General features: G+C 41.1%; 1 protein-coding gene across 13 annotated transcripts in view; it reads left to right on the forward strand.

The window, feature by feature from the left end:
- Positions 1–563: 563 nt before the first annotated feature.
- DOCK9 (dedicator of cytokinesis 9) overlaps positions 564–17,268 on the forward strand; it is a 113,475-nt gene continuing 96,770 nt past the window's right edge. For 7 of the 13 annotated variants that reach the window (XM_061361055.1, XM_061361058.1, XM_061361059.1 and 4 more), the window contains exon 1: positions 16,484–17,085. In XM_061361055.1, coding sequence (XP_061217039.1) covers positions 16,924–17,085 — 162 coding nt within the window. In that variant the 5' untranslated portion in view covers positions 16,484–16,923. Of the gene's footprint in view, positions 826–16,482; positions 17,086–17,268 lie in introns of those variants that run through there. The other 6 variants (XM_061361056.1, XM_061361062.1, XM_061361074.1 and 3 more) reach the window with 2 other exon arrangements.

Consider the following 17,268-nt stretch of genomic DNA (forward strand, 5'->3'; position numbering starts at 1 on the left):
GCATGTACGAGTGTGTACGTACAGGTGCAGGTACAAACACGAGCAGAAGCCGCCAGCACAGAGCCCGAGCAGACGGCACGGCCACCGCCGCTATTCCCGGGGCGTATTCCCGGCCCTCAAAGGCCACAGCGGCCACTCCGGCAGCGCTATGCCACCGACTCTTGTTGCTCGGAACCGCGTTCGCCGCCACACGCTGGGGTCCGGGGAAAGCACAGCTCCTCACCCCGGGACCCGCCACCAACACCCAGCCACGACCGCCGCCACAGCCACTACCTCTTTCCACAAGCCCCCCTGCGAGGGCGGGGCCTGCCCGGCAAAGGCGGCAACTTCCGGCTCCAACCGACCCCGCCCCTCACCTTGGCCTTCGGGTCCGAGCTAAGCCAATGAGGGAGGGGAGCCGCAGCCGGGCAGGTAACCAGAAGCCCAATCAGAAAAGCGCCTCGGGAACAGGTGGGGGCGGGGCTTCGGGGTGCCGCGCGCGCGGTCCCGCCCCGCCCCTTTCGGTCCCCTCGCTGCCGCGCCAATCGCCCTCCGCGGCGGCAGCGACTGCGGTGTGAGGGAGGAGGGGGGCGGTGCGCATCGGCTCCTCCGGGGGAGGGGCTGCCCGGCGGGAGCGGCACCGGCTGCGGCGGCCGCCGGCGGGGCTCGTGCCCTTCCCGCCTCCCGCCGCCGCGTGAGGGGCCGGCCGTGCCGGGAGGGCAGCGGGCGGCCATGGCCCTGGTGGCACCGGAGACTCGGAAGTTCACGCGGGCGCTGAGCAAGCCCGGCACGGCGGCCGAGTTGCGGCAGAGCGTCTCCGAGGTGGTGCGCGGCTCCGTCCTGCTGGTGAGTGCTGCGGCGGATCGTGAGCGGCCCGGGCGATGCTCCGGCCGCCTCTGCGGCCTCTTGAGGAGGGCTGGTTCTGGAGGGGGATACGGGCCCTTTGATCCCGCCCGTGTTGGGAGGGGGGGATCTCTGCGACGGCTGCGGGGCGGGTGCGGAGCGGTGCCGGTGCCGCCGCAGGCGGGGTGAGGACGCGCCCAGCGGCAGCGGCGCAGAGGGCGCCATGGGACGCTGCGCCCCGCGGGCACGGTTGGGCGCTCCTGTCCTCCCGCTGCAAACTTGTGTGGGGCGGGAGGCGGTGCGGGGCGGCGGGGCAAGCGGATCTCACCGGGAAGCGCCCGGCTCCCTCCCCTTGTCCTTCGGTCAGGCGAGGGGCCTGCGTGCCTCCCGGCTTCTCCACCTGTAGAGCGGGTACAGCTCTCGCCCCTGTGCAACTGAAGCGCTTCTGTCTTCTGTGCGTGTGAAAAGAGCGGTGCAGAAGTGATGTTTCATCTTACTACTGTCCCCACGCTTTACAGCTAAACCACGGGTTTGTTGGTTTTTTTTTTTGCTGCGTCCTACGGTATGAAAGATGAGTGCTGGCAAGTGTAATAGGGATGTTTGAATGCTATTTGTCACTGTGCTAGCACATGGAGGTTGATCTTGCCAGTTCACAGTCAGGCTTATTAATTTAATTGAAACTGATGAGAGTACATTTGTCTGAAGGTGTTAGTGAACTGAGGCAGCTGAGACAGAGGTATGGGTTTTGGCCTGGCTGTGCCCAGGTGACGACATCTTAAACAGCCTCAGCAAGATTCTTCTCTCTTGGGGCTCTAATTCATGGTATATGAATATATTCCATGTGGTTTTGTTATCTCCAAGGGGAATGTTTTAGTAAGTGCTTAACCCTGTGTAAGTAAAGACTTTCTGCTGCTGGGGTTCCTGATGCTGGAAGGTGATCTGTAGTTTGTTGTTCACCCTTGCTGTTGCTAAGTATGGGCTTCTCTAACTTTTTTAAACTGCTTGCCGGAAGACTGTTTGTCCTGTGGTAGTGATGTGTGTGAGAGTAACAAATGCTGTAGCTGTAATTCAGGGGCATTTCTATGTATATTTAGTCTTCTATTAGATACATTTTGTTTCCCACAGTTCTTTAATAAAACAGTAGCTCTAATGTTAAATTATTCTTTATTTAACTGTGGGATATGGAATATACAATAGAAGACTTAATACCCATAGTTCAGGGTCCACCTGAATACCACCAGTTTTCCACAAGACAGTAGTGCCTATGTGTGTAATGAACATCTAATATATGTTAGCAGTATTCCAGGGATCAAGTGTTTCTGAGGAATATATATATATATTTCATATTGAGGGAGCAGTAAAGGGATTTATGTATTTTCATGACACAAAGAAATGTTTCTTTTGCAGTAATTGGCGATTCTGCCCTCCCGCCTTCCACCCTTTAGATGGTTTTCTTCTTAGTTCACTTATGACTAATGTCACTGAGATGAGTTAGAACACTTCTGATTCTTTAACTCATGCAGGTTGACCAGAGACATGATAGGATGGTATTCACTAAAAAATCCAGGTATTTTTGCAGAATTTAAAGGAGATGAAAGAAGTGATGGTGTAAAGTAGTGTACTGTCTGAGTTTGGTTCTGGATAAGGTCTTCCATCACTATTTTAGAAAGCAAAAATAGTGACTTACCATTGATAGCACCTTCAGGTTCATGTCAGGGTTGTAATCTTTCTTTGTTAGCTTGATGCATGGAGTAAAACCCTCATCTCTCTTCCATGCAGACTTGTGCTGAAGTTCATCTTCCTGTTTCAGCCACATTTTGCCCCTGCTATTACGTCTTTCCTACTGTCATAAATGCTGTTCATTTTGTCACTGAACTCCCATGTTCCTGCTCACATGCTGTTTGTTCATGAATGCAAAGGCAAGTGATCACAGGTTTACCTTTACCTTCTTACTATTTCTTCCTCCTTTGAATGTGCTGTCAGTCTTTTTTTGAGCATTGTGATGTTTGGAATGAAAGTATCTGTTTAAAGGAAGAGTTTAGGTAGGATAGTATTTGGCTGTAAAATACTTCTAAAAACATATTTACTTCTATAAGCTTGACCTGTTTCTTAGCTGTTGGAGTGTCTGGGCTGTATTATCTGAAAGCTCTCAGACTGACCTAGTGAACATAGGATTCTTCCCAGTATTATAATAGTTGTGGAATACTCCAGCCAGGTGTATGGCTTTAAAGGTAAGAAGACCCACTTTCTTTCCTGAGCTGTCTCTCAAAGCTCTGATAGAGCATCTCCCCAGGATGTTTTTAACTGGGTCATCAACAAACTGTCTTGCTTAAAACATTGTTCAACACTGGTAACTAATGGGATCTGTCTGTCATTACTTGCTCATGAACAGATGCTGAGTTTTCCAATATTGAAAAAACACTGAAGCTGTTTTCCATTGGCTGGGCTTGAGGTGTAGAATTTTGGGGTAGGAAAGAATGAATTCAAACTAGCAGTTCTTGGTGGGTGATCTGTCCAGCTACTTACAACCAAATACCACTTCTGACTGTACATCTCTGCAGCACAATGTACTGGCTAGTGATGCAGATCATTCAGTCATTACTTGCAGTAGCAGATAAAAGTGAACTGCTAATACCTGTGAAGTGGTACAGATTCTCTAACTTGTATTTGTGGCTACTGTTTAACAGTGCCATTTATTTTTTTCCATCAACAGTGTATTGCTATACTTTAAAAAAACACCACCACAACCAAAATCATTCCCATCCTTAAATGAGGTTTATTAGATCATATTTCTAACTTCAGCTTGTCTTTTCTGCTGTATAAATGTTCTTAGGATCGTATGAAAGAGGACTGAAAGCAGCATGCCAGTAGGATGGCATGGTATATCTTACATTTTTGGGTTGCTCTATATTGCATCTGAAAGTCAGGGGTTTTCAGCCAACTGACAGGCTAAATAGGTTGGTTGAGTTGTAAAAAAACATTAAGCAGATGTGGTTAGTCAAGCTAGTTTTCATTACAGAATGAAGCAAGCTGTCTTGTCAGCATTTGACATCTCATATGTTCTTTCTGGTATTTAATTTGCTGAACCAACACGTACAGTTTGGTTGGCTGAACTTGAAACTTATTTAGCAATCAGCTTTCTACTGTGGTAAGGTGCATAATATATTACCTTGATTATTTGGGTTCAGGTTTTGCCATTTTCTGCTCAAAAGTAGCATCCTTGCTGAATATATAGCCTTGTGCATTGTTGATGTTGTTTGACTTCAGACCAGACACGTGACTTAATGTGATGCCTCTGGCCACCCAAATACATTTCTGTCAGGGGAGGAAGGCTGTGGGGATGACAATCCTGTTTCTTAAACCAGCAATCTTGCCCAGAGCAGTTTTCAGTGCAACTTTAGTATTACACATAATTTGAAGTGGTACCTTTAAGTGGTGGTAAGTTACTCAATGCATGTTGCAGTAGGACTTCAGGAAGAGTAGGTGTTGTCTTGGTGTGTTACTGATAAATTATCTCAGTGGCAAATCAATACGTTCTATCCTATATTAAATTAAGCTGACACTTAAGGATAATAAGCAGTTAAGAGAATGTTTGGCATGCCAGATTTGGTTTGCTTCTGCCTAGCTGTCAACAAAACATGCTTATTAAATATGCAGTTAATGAAAATGTTTATATATACCAAATCATGCATTAAAAGTTGTTTCCCTTATGTTGAAATTAACACTGTACAGAAGAAACTTAAGATATGGAAAAACAGGATGAAATCTGAGCGATTCATAGATTGTTCTGTGCAGTTCTCCTTCTTGATTTTACTTATAAAATAGGTTCAAATATTTGAAGGCTGATATCATGTCTTAATACATATCACATCTTGTGTTTTATGTGTTAACTTAAAGTACCTGATAGAGCTCTTGCCTTCAAAAAGTTGCAGAAATTCAGTTTTGCAGATGTGGAGGAAAATCAGTACATCTTAAAGACAGTGCTTGCATCTCCTAATGAGTCTTTGATCTCAAACTCACTGATCTTTTTTTTGTTAGGTTTGTTTGTTTGTTTGTTTAAAGAATACTTGTTCTTGATTTTTACACCGTGTCACCTTTGTCTTTCCAGTCCTGATCTCTGCTTTCTGTGAATCTCAAGTCCATGAAAAAAGATCAATAGGTGCGCTCTGTGCTATGTTTTTACAATGTTTTTACCGTAGTTTTTCCAAGAATATAGCTCCTGGAAGGACCATGTAGTATTCATTTTGGGCTGGTATTTTCCTTTCTGATTTGTGTATCCTTTCATATGCCCTGTGTACAGAGGGCTTGTGTGCTTTTCTGCAAAGTGGCTTCTCTGTGTACAATGAATGGAGTATTTGGAACCTCATTAACTATGAGATTTCTGTTGCAGTGTTTGTGTAGAAAGAGATAGTTGATGGCTTGCTTCAGGAAATTTAGGAATTCAAAAGTGGTATGTACTGCTGAAAGGATGAGGGGGGCTGGGATCTTTTATAGCTGATGCGTACAGAAAAACTGGAAACATGGATAAAGGTGAATTTTCTGTAAATGGAATGTGAAATTGTATGCATAAGGAATTTGGAAGAAGCAAATTGTGATGGATGGATGAGTGAAAGCAGGGATATGAGAACTGGCACTCAAGATTTGAAAGGAAGAATTGTTGCTGACAGTAAACGTCATCCTAACACATCTCACCTTGGAGGAACTCAGTGGGAATGGTAATGCTTACTCACTCTCTGAACTGTTGAACTTTACTTGGGGGAAGAAAAAACCTGATACTTAACCCTGAAGAAGTTACTTAGCTTATGGTATGTGCCACTTACCTTTCCTAAAGGAAATAAAAATTGGCAGAGAATAAGATCTTGTTGATGAAGCTGCTGGTTTTATTTTAGCAAAGTGCATATCAAAACCTTTTTGACTGTATACAAGATACTACTAAGAAAACTAGCTGTTATTTCTGGCAAGTTGATACTGCTAAGAAGGCTTACTCTGGGTATGACAGACATTTCTGTGGTTGTGAAGATTTGGAGGCTGGACTATAGTACTACAGTTTCTTTTAATAAATACCGTTAAACTTATTTGAATTTTAAATGTTCATCAGCTTCTGGTTCAGAAAGGGAATTTGAGGGGAAAAATGCGGAACAGCTGAATTTCTGTGTGAGCAAAATTACATTTAACCATTAAACAACATTAGATCATTTTTGTTCGTGGTACCTTATTTATTATTCTCTGGAACTTTTTCTGTCCTGCTAGATAACAATAATTATGTTTAAAATAGAGGAATAAATACTTTAAAAATAGTTGTTTCTAATACAGCAAATGTCAGGTATAGGGTGAAGCTGGGTGGTTTTTCAGTGTATGGTGGCAGTAGCTCATGCAGAGTGGAATAATACCACAGTATACCTTCTCTTTCCTCTCTTCCCCTGCTCATGCCCTTTAATACTCAATCAGGTTGACATATTTGTATCTCAATGGAAGCAGAACTCCTTGCATGTGAATTTAAACCTGAGAATTTCACAACTCCATGGTTGGTTTTTTTCCCATATTGAAGATCTTGGGCAATAAACTGAAACTGTATATCCTGCTTCAAGTCATTTGGCTGTGCTGCATTGTGCTTCTATGAAAATGTTTCAAAAGGGTCTGCAATTACTTATTTTGAAAACTAGACCTCTAATGCCAACTAGTTTTCCTGTTGCATAGGCGTAGATGTTCAAGTTACTTTTAAGTATATATGGTTGTTGGACTGAGTTGTCACTTGTGAGTAGTGTGTGCCTTAGATAACCATCAGATATATGCATGTATATGCAAGCTCAACAATTTGTGAATTCGGCAGTTTAACCAGAGATATGTATTTTTGAGGTAGTTGTAAGATTCTGCCAAATTTATGTGTGTTTAAAAAGAGTGATGAAAATTACTGACAAATCATCAAAGCAAATAGGGGAGTTCAGTTTTCCATATAGCAACAAACTTGATTGTGTCCTCCTGAGAAATGCATTGCCTATATTGCTTTTATTTAAGAACTTCTGTAACTGTTAGAGGTGATTTGGTGCCAGTGGTCTTTTATGGATATAAAGAAAAGGTGTAACATCTTCAGTGGTGTTGTCCAGGAAGCTCTTATTTAGACCTGAAATTTCTGATTGTGTTTGAAAACCTAACTAGTGGAGTGATCTTAAAAAGTATTATGTATTAAAAATGTACATAAAACTTGCTTCCTTAGCTAGTGGCTATTTTTGATTTTTGAGTGATTTCAAGTACTTAACTTAGATACTGAAGGCAAAACTCCTTCATCTGGAAGAGGGAAAAGACAAATTCATTCTCCCCCCCCCCCCCATCTTAGGTTGTCTGTGTCCATGAAAAGCATTAGTTATGCAAACCAAAAAAGGCATAAAGTTGCACAAGTAGGCCATGTATTACACAATGCCTCTCATGTAAATGTTTTTGAAATAAATTATATCTAAAAATGAGAAGATACTCTAATAATTATGACCATGTAACTTATTTTAGGCCTTCATTTAAAGGACAGATAGGTTTGTGCAGGCATGCTTACATTCTGTCTTAGTCCAGAGGCACTCATGTACTGGAGTATCTTAAATTTAATAATCTATGAAATAGTGGTAGGTAAAAAACCTACCTGGTTAATGTTATGGACAAGATTTTTCTGTACCAAGCAGAGGCCAGAATTTAATTGGTTCAATGGACTCTGCTTTGGAAAACAGTTTACTAAGACATCTAAAGGTGCTCAGAAAGTTGAGCAGAAGCTCTGAAGGGGGTTTTATAGAGAAAACTGTTCTGGAGCATAAATGTTTAATCAAAGAAATCCAGCATCCGTAGCTGCGGTTGTCTTGCTACAATCCCATTGTGATCTGTTGATGTGCAGGGGTGGGGAATGTGATTCTTTGTTAGTGTAAGGATGAAGTACTGTGTCTCTTAGAACAGTTTGTCATCTTCTCATTTGTGCCCAATGAATCAGATGTAAGAGGAGGAATGAGGAATCCAGATATTGTCTTCTATATTATCCTGCTGTGTCCAGAGATTGCTTCCTGGTTTGGAGACTCTGGCAGTTCAAGTGAGGGGAAAACGAGAAGAAATCAAAAGGCTTGGTTAAAACCTCTGTCCAGATCTGGCACCTCAGACTAGTGAAACCACTCCATTCCGAATAGTGCTTTATTTAAGTTAGTGGTAGTGGTGTTGCCTTGGGGCTGCTGGTAAATACCTGTAATGATGATGATTCAAAAAAAAACCCAACAACAACCCAGCCCCCCCCCGCCCGCCCCCCCCCCCAAAAAAAAACCACACCACCCCAAAACAGCAGGAGAGCTCTCTCCGAGGGAAGTGGTGCAGAGGGGTGCCATGGTTCTTTTACATAGTCACAGGCTGACTGAGGTTGGTCATCTGGTCCAACTTTTCTGTCAAGCAGGGCCACTTGTAACTGGTTGCCTCGGATCATGCCCAGGCTGGTTTTGACTATCGCCAAGGATGGAGATTCCACAGTCTCCTTGGGTAACCTGTGCCAGTGTTCAGTCATGCTCACAGTGAAAAAGTGTTTCCTGATGTTCAGAGGGAACCTCCTGTGTTTCAGATTGTGCCCATTGCCTCTTGACCTGTCACTGGGCACCAATGAGCAGAGCCTGGCTCTGTCTTCTTTAAACCCTTCCTTCAAGTATTTATATACATTGACAGGAGCTCCCTGAGTCTTCTCCAGGCTGAACAGTCCCAGCTCTCTCAGCCTTTCCTCATAGGAGGGATGCTCCAGTCCCCTCAACTTTGTGGCCTGTTGCTGGATCCTCTCCAGTACATCCATGGCTCTCTTGTGCTGGGGAGCCTAAAATCAGAGTCTTCTGTGTACTTGTTCTGTGAGGTGTTAGTTTGCTTTTTAAGAACAAAGTAATTTTAGCTCTGTGTGCTGAGGAAGCAAGCAGATCACAGTCTAATTCAGACTGGAGTACTTGCTGGTGCCAGTGTAAATCAAGGTCTTATCTGAAATTCTAGTTCTAAGCCTCTGGGCTCAGGTCAGGCTTTGGTTTGGGGCCCTCTCTGAGTAAGAAGGCCTATTCCTATTAAAAAAGCTAGAATTTCTTTCTGCTCACCAGCTGAAGGAAGGGATGTCAGGTGGCTTAAGAAGGAAATTGCAGCCCCTGGAATTGTAGTGCCAAAAAAGAACATGAAAGTTCTGGATCATTTTTCTATCTTGAGACAATGAGGAGGGAGAAGTCAGCTGGGGCTGAACATTTCCAAAGACTGTGATTCAGATTTTTCAGGCAAGGTTAGCTGTAAAGCAGACCTTGCTTTATTTGTCAATGCTGTTAGTTCTGTAAGAAATGTCAACTTTGTAACTCTGAGCAAATCAAGGAAACATGGTTTAGGATGTCTTTGTCTTTCTCCTAACTGCTTCTGTAGTACTGTTGAAAAGTTTCTTTTAGGGATGACATTAGGAAAGAAATCTAAAGCAACAAAACCATTCACTTCTCAAAGCGATACCTTGCTCTTCTAAACTTATTTGAAATTCTCAGGGACAAATGAGTTTGTGCATAAACAATGTTTCAGTCGCTACAAGTTGAAACTGAGTAGTCCCTTTTGAAGTTTCTTCTACGAAGAAATGTAGTTGTTCATGCAGTGGGAATATCAGGTGACCTCACATAAAATTAACTAAGCAATCAAAATGTGCTTTAAAACACAACTTTTCTGCAAACCCAAAGAAAACAAGAAAAACAAAGTTCCCCCAATGATTAGAAAAGAAAAAGTAAGATTTAAATTTAGTCACAACAAAGTTGAAAAGGAGTAATGCTGATCCAGAGATGCTAGAATACAGGGAAGGCTGTAATTTAGATCCATCGGTGTAAATAAATAATCCTTAGCTGCTGCATTGTGTACTTCTGGGAGCTTTTTGATACTCGGGTTTAACTATTGACTTAGAAAGAGGTGGCATCTTGACAGATACTGATCTAGGTTTGGAAATATGAAGCATGGGCTAAACTGCTTTTGTACTTTCAGGTACTCTGTGGGTGGGAAGGAGTTTGAATTCAGAGATAAGATGTATTTATATTTTTGCTAATATAAAACTGATTCCCCAACAAAGAGTGACTGTGCATTATACTCAGAATGGATAACAATTGCATAATTGTAAGTAGGGAAAGTATTCTGGTTACATCAGTGCAGGATGCAATACATAGCAATTTTTGTGTTACCATAAGTGAAATATAGTTAATTTCAGGAGCCTGTAATTCAATGTACCTGAGTTTGTAACCATTTAATTTGGTTTCAGCTTACAAGTCCAGAGCCTCCACTGCCTTTAGATGTTTTGACATTAAGATATGTGATCTTGCTACCTTAGTGGTTACCCAATGCACAGTGCTGGTCGTATGCTGAAAGGAGTACTGAAACATACATGAATAGAAAAAATAGGAGTTCCACAGAAACAGCTGGGTGTTTTCAGTGGGAGAGGCAAAGGCTGGTAAGATAGCTGTTGGTCTTATTTTAACAGGTTTGTGAAGAAATCAAAGTCAAAAGGAGATGCTGGCTAGCATTGTGCATTTTAACATGGTTTTAAGGTGATGGAAAGGTATTAACCCATTCTCCATTTTGATTGCATCACCAATGCTATTTTATGCTCTTTGCTTTTTTATGTTGTATAATGGTCTTTATATCCTTTGGTTTTATAAGTACTGTTCTTCCCACGGGTGCTGGTACTGATGGAGAATCTGCTTGCACATCTCTTCATGCCTTTCTAGGCTTGCGTATAGGCATGGTTGTGACTGTAGCCAGGCAACAAAATAATACAGAACTGAAGCTTTGTGAAAATAAGATTGAAAGTCACCTCATTTAGCCCATTCATCTCTTGCCCTCGTACAGTGATAAGTGGTATTTCAGACCTCTTTCTGCCAGGCATATTTGCACCCACTTGTACTGGCACTAACAGTTGTGCAATGTAAGTCATCTGATTTAGTAGGTGGTTTAGCTGAAAATCATATTTGCCTTTAAGGAATGTTCAAGGAGGCTTCACACTTAGTATTTGCTAGTCCAAGAGGGATTTTAAATTCGTGTTGGACCTCAAACGTCAGTGAGTTTAAAAAGATCATTCAGGTTAATGAAAAGATGACACACATCATAGGTATTTGAAGGATGTTATTCTAGTTTCCTTTCAGAAATCGTCTTGGGATTCTTGCTTGCCAGGCTTGTTATCACCGTGGAGTTATTTGCCTGGTATTGTATGTGGCCTCAGATGGCTCAGTAGTGTTGCAGCCACCGCATACATCATGATCCAGTAAGTTTTTCCTCTCATGAAATATGAGGTTTCTAACAGGGAAAAACCAAAACAAAACCTAAAAATCCCTGCTGTGTACAGTCTTGCTGGTAAAGTTCAGGGACAGTACTTCCAGCATAGTATTTTGGCAGCTAATGGTCTGCTGGAGGAGAAGTTGGAACTTGTTCCTGACTGAACTAGGAACAAAGGAAAGAAGGACCTGAAGCAGAATAAACTCTGTAGAGGTATTAAAAGTATGTATGAGCCCTGAAGTTTCTGCTGGTTTTCCCTGAACACAGTCAGGCAGTCAGGTTGCTCAAAACCTGGCTTTTAATATATGTTTGTTTTTTTTTAGTCTGCTGTACTGTTGAGCATTATTTATTCTGGCATGGTTTCATCAGGGTTTCTGAAATTAATATTCTATAAGTAGCAACTTCTTCTGTAGCTCTCTTAACCACAACAGAAATTTATTATTATTATTAACTTATCAGCTACTTAAAAGTCCAGAATAATCACTTCAAAAAGCTGAAAGTTATGTGACCACTAGATGGAGTTCAGTGAGCGTATTTCAATACTAGAAATCAGTGTTAGGGCTTGAAATGTAAAGGGCTAGCTGTTTTGTGTCTCATGCTTAACGATAAATGTTTATTTGTCCAAGTCAATCTAAACTGAACAACTTCCTAAAGTTCTTTGGGTTATTCTTGGTGCTCAAGTTGTACTTAAGTTGAACTTAAGGCACATGCTTTACTGGCAGCGCCCAGTGCTCAGCTATGGCTGAAAATGTATTGTTACTCATGTAAGAATGGATTTGAGAAGACTAACCTTTCTGCAGCTATCAAGTATGCAACCTAAAACTATTAGCTAAGATATTTAGCGTTTTGTAACTAGCAGGGTTTTAAATTCATGTGCATCTCTCCATCAGCACATGCATAATACCGTGCATGGAAGATGTGGAATGGCATGTCTTCAGTTGCATCATTTACACCTCCTCCTGATTTCTCTAAATGTATGACAGCATAACAGACACAAATATTCCCTTGTTTGTCAATTATAAGTCTTGCTTCAATTAGTGTGGGGTTTTCTTTTACTTTTGATATGGTCTTCAATATTAGGGGAATCTTACAAATGATCAACCACTGTAGTTTTCAGCCTGGTGGTATTTCTGACTTAGTATTTCTAATGTCACATTTTTGGTGACATTTTTGTTTTTGTCAGATGCAGATCTTTTCTTAGGGCATTGTTGAGTGTGCAGGTTCTCGGTCAAAATTACATAGGAATCCGAGCATGCTATTCTCAAGATGACCTCCTGGAGTAATCATACCAGCTTTCTCCTGAAGAACAGAATTTTCTCTTTCTCTGTCTCTGTGGTTAGTGTGTGGCTACCCTGTGTAATGCCACAGAATCATGAAAATGTACAGGTTGAAAGGAGAATCTCTGGAAGTCACCTACAGCAATCCCCTGCTCAAAATAGATCTGGTTAGAGCAGGTTGCTCAGAGACTATGCCAGTCTGGTTTTAATATCCACAGAGATGGAAAACACTTTAACCCCAGTAGCTGACAACCCTCATGGTTATGAAAAAAAAAATAATAAATATCCTTTTATGCAAATGGAATATTCTGTGTTTGTTGCCTCTTTTTCTATGACTCCGAGAAGAGTCTGGCTCTATCCTCTGTTTCCCATGAAGTGGTTGCAAATAGCAATAAGAGCTCCTTTAGCTTTCCCTTAAGGCTGAATTATCCAAGGTCTCTTAGATTTTTCTCATATCATATGCTGCCGCTCATAAACCATCATGATGGCTCTCCATTAGACGCAGTGCAATATGTCAATATCTTTTTTGTACTGAAAAGCCTACTCAGCATGTTCAACTTGCTGTCCAACAGGATGTCATTGTTGTCCACTCATTCAGACCACATCTGTCTAATTTGACTACAATAATGCTGAGGAAGACTGCCAGAAGCTTGTTTTATTAACATTATTCAATGTCTGTTGCTATCTCCTTGCACACAGAACCAAGGATCACAGAAGGCAAACAGGTTGGTCAGGCATAATTTGTCCTTGATGTCTACTTGGTACTAGCCTCTTATTCTTTATCTGTTGGGAAATGGCTTCCAGGAGGGTTTGCGTCATGATCTACATGGAGATTGGAGTGAATCTGATAAGCCTGTAGTTCGCTGTATCCTCCTTGCCATTCTGGAAAGTGGATATGAGGGTAACTCAGAATAATTCATATCCAGACACTCTACACTAGTTTCAATAAATCAAGTGCTGAAAAGTTTTAAGACAGAGTAGTAGTCATTGTTGTGGCCAAAAGCAGCTTCTGGACTAGTTCCTTCTTTCTGAAGAAATAAGGGTTCTTGAGAATTACCTGGCAAAGCTCTTCTTTGAAGTTTGCATGAAGCAATCATTGCAGAAGCAGTTATTGCAATAGGAACCAGCATTTTCTTCTTCCTCTTCTCTAGGAAGAATTAAGTGTTGTATATACACTTCTATTCCCTCTTACAGGGCTATTGGATCTTCAGTTCTTTGCTGCAGAATAGCTTTATCAAGCAGAAGTGAGTACCTTGGCTTTGATACATTATCATCATGTTGTTACAGCACTCCAAAGAGTTCTAGGCAATGTTGGTTTTAATCCTTTGGGCTGAGGAGGGTTTAGGCTTGCATCTATAGCTTTCTGTGCCAGTATACAGGCAGCTGCCAGATGGAAGGTAGTGCTCCACCTACAAATACTGTCACGTTTTTGTGAAAAGCTGAATTCAGTCAGGATGTGTTAAGATCTGTAAGGAACCAGCTGTTCGCTCCTGTCAAGATGGCAGCAGTTTGGGCATGTTAAATATCAAAGGGGACTTTGTACGTAAAAATGTAAGTACCTACTTTAAATGTTTTAAGAGATAAAGGGTATTTTTGTGGCTCTTACGCTAGGACCTAGATGCTTGAATCCTGCCTGAAGTATGCTCTCTTGCAGATATGGGCCTGTGTTTTATGAAATATTTTGCTTTAGAGAGGGCACGCCTGAAAAGAGAACGCTGATGTTTTGTGGTAACACATTTGATTGCAAGGCCTCCCTAGTTTCATCTGTATTCTCTCAACTGTTCCATTTCTACCTAGGTTTATCTAAGTTCTCATTTTGTTAATAAGAATTCTATAGCATCTCCTGAAGATTTTGTATCAATCCACGTAATGATTCCCTAAAGACTTCTACCTTCCTAAATGTTAACCAGTGTCAAACAGAAGCTTGTAAACATTCATTAGAACTGTACGATTTCAAGCACATGTGTTTACTTTGACCTTTCTCATAATATTAATATAAGCGTCTGGTTAAGTTCCTCCTCCCTGTGGATTCTTCCCACCCTTCATGTCCCATATTTATCTTCCAGGCTCTATTTGGAAGGCTTTTTATGTTATTGTTGTTACCATTATGTTGACCCAAGTAAGTTTCAGTTGCCTTTTCTAAAATGGTACAAAAATGTGAGACTAAATTGATTTGAGATATAGTTGGAATTAAATTTGCTCTTATTTGAGTTTGAATTAAATGCCTCCCACGGTCACTTCCAATCTGACTTAGGCTACAATTCTGTCAACATGTTTGTCTTTCCAAAGAAGATCTTTTTTGTCTACCTGTTCTTCAACATCCTACCCAGTGCTTTAAAAGTGAGGTCATTTTCTAGGTATTTGAAAGAACTGTCCAGTGCATGATAATTTGTTGTAACTACCTTTTTACTCATACTCTCCTAAGACGTAAGTTGCTTTTCTTTTTCCCCTTCTCGTAGAAACATTTCCTATTATGAAGTTGCTGAAATTGCATGGAAAACCACCTAAACAGTGCTTTCTTTTAATGATCTATTTACTTTTGGTATTTTGTTTGAAATCTGAACTTGGACAGGTGTCTGTAATTCTACATTCCATATGGGAATGAAGTGGGCTTCTGCGCTACAGACAGTTAATTTGAATTTATCTTTGGGAGGTGCCTTCTGTGGTAACTCCTATGACTGTTTTCCCCCATGTGTTTGCAAGGATGTCTTTATCCAGCATTAGTGGATTGAGCAGAACATTTCCTTCACTGACCTGCTGCTTGTTTTCCAAGAGGGTAGAAGTAGAGAGATAGAAGGTAGAAAGACATTGCTGTTCAACGTCCATGGTGATGTAAGAAGTATCTTTGCCCTTCAGAGTAGAATTTATGCCACGTTTTTCACCATTACCTTCTTTATTCTGTCCTCCTCCTCCTCCCCACCCCCCCCCCCCACAAAAAAGCTATTTCTTAGTAAGAGAACTGCCTCAACACAATTCTACTTCTTACAATATGTGGAATGTTCTAACTGCTGCCTTTGAGAGTATGGCACTGGCAGGAACTACTTGGATCACTGTCAAATATTGATTTTTTTTTTTAATTTCATTTTTCAAATCAATGTGAGTGCATGTTGTTATGTTGTATTTAAGGTAGAAACTTAATGAGAAGCATACTGAGATGTATTAACTAGCCAGTTGTTAGAGAAACATACAAATCTTAAATATTTCTCCTGAATGTCTCATTGTAACATGCAAGTATTTTCTTGAGATAGTTAGCTTGCATGGAGGCAAATGTGTAGCTGACATTAATCTGTTTATTCCCGCCTTTCATGCTTCACTTAAGTCCTTTTAATGTAGCTTGTTTTAACTCCACTGTGACAGTCTTGAGTTTTCAAGTTCACTCTTTCACCCAGTTTTACAATTTAGTAAGTAAATAAGTAAATACATCTCAGTGCTTTCAATTTAGCAGAAATATAAAACTGACCAGCAATCTCTGACAAAGTGATGCTGTTATGGTGTGGATCAGGACAGCTGGTTTTGCAATTTTTTTTGTCTTTAGAAGTAGTTTAAGAAACTTAACACTTCTCAGTGTCAGTTAAAGGTATTTACAGATATGTACAACAGATACCAGTATGTTATGTGGAGAAGAATCCTGTAGTAATAACTTCAGTCAGTACAGGTGTGATTCACTATAAATCCAACAAATTTATGTATTATAAACTTCAATTGGTATTTTTGTTCTAGATGTGGATGTTGATCTGAGGTAGATAGTCAGTTGTGTTCTTTTTTCCCCTTTTTAAATGACTATTGATTATTTGCAGTCAAGGACAAGATAAAGTTGGTTTCTGGCAGGTGGGAATTGACTGATCACTTTGCATGCGAGAAAGAAAGGAAAAAGTAAAGACAGCCTTAAGCTCCCTTGTGGTTTGCCTGAACTGCTGATAGCGTGCTGATAACACACAGATTTTATTGAAGTGGGTTTATACAACATGCTGACTTTTTTCTGTAGCTGCAGTGAGTTAAGAATTTTCTCCTCATATATTGAGCTTTCTGTCTTAAACACTAAAAAGCACATATAGGTCAAGCAAAGAAATGTTTGCCAGTACGAACTCTGTGCTAAGCATTCTGGGAGAGTGCTTTTCTTGCAGCAGATGAGAATTCTTTGTGGCTGGCAGCAGAAACTGCAGCAGTATCTTTGCAGTTTCCTTTCATCTTTCATTATGTTCTGAGGATCTCTGAAACATAGGAGCTCTTTCCCTGATCCCCTGGAATATCTTTTCATCTCTGTTGCGGAGCATAGCACATGCTGAGCACCTCCTATCCTCTACAGCTGAGGTATCTTTTGCTTTTCATCATCTGCGGCTGGATTTTTGGCAGTGTTTGGCTTAAGCAAATAGGATTACATTTCAGTAGCTGATGGTTTCTAGTCAACGATCACACTAAATGTCGGACGTAATGAAGATTCTACAAGGAAATATTTCTGTGAAGCCCAGGAAAATTATCCGAGTCGAGCAAAGGAAGAAGGCATTCTACAAATGCAATCAGGGCTGCTAGAAATGCAAAATTCAACAGATTTGGAATGGGTTGCACTACAAGTGTGGTTCTGTTTAAAGGCATTCGTACAGTTTTTGAGAGAAACTGTGGTTATATTTGCAAACAGCAAGGGGAAAACAATGCCCTTGAATACACAGCGTTCAGCTTGCCAAATGAAGATTCAGGAATATTGATTCATTCATCCCTGGTAAATACAAACTTGTTTCATTAACAATTTTGTCTGCTAATTGAAAGTTGAACTAAAACCAGGATGCTGTGTTTATTTAACATCTATGTACAGCCATGAATATGCTTTGTCCTGATTTTGTAGGATGTTAGTGCATGTATGTGGCATGTAATACACGTGTGCGTGCAGCTGTAATGTTAAAAC

Source organism: Neopsephotus bourkii, unplaced genomic scaffold, assembly GCF_033783945.1.
Source record: "Neopsephotus bourkii isolate Nb327-2 ecotype Australia unplaced genomic scaffold, CSIRO-AGI_Nbou_v1 NB_1052, whole genome shotgun sequence".
In the NCBI taxonomy this organism is placed as follows: domain Eukaryota; kingdom Metazoa; phylum Chordata; class Aves; order Psittaciformes; family Psittacidae; genus Neopsephotus; species Neopsephotus bourkii.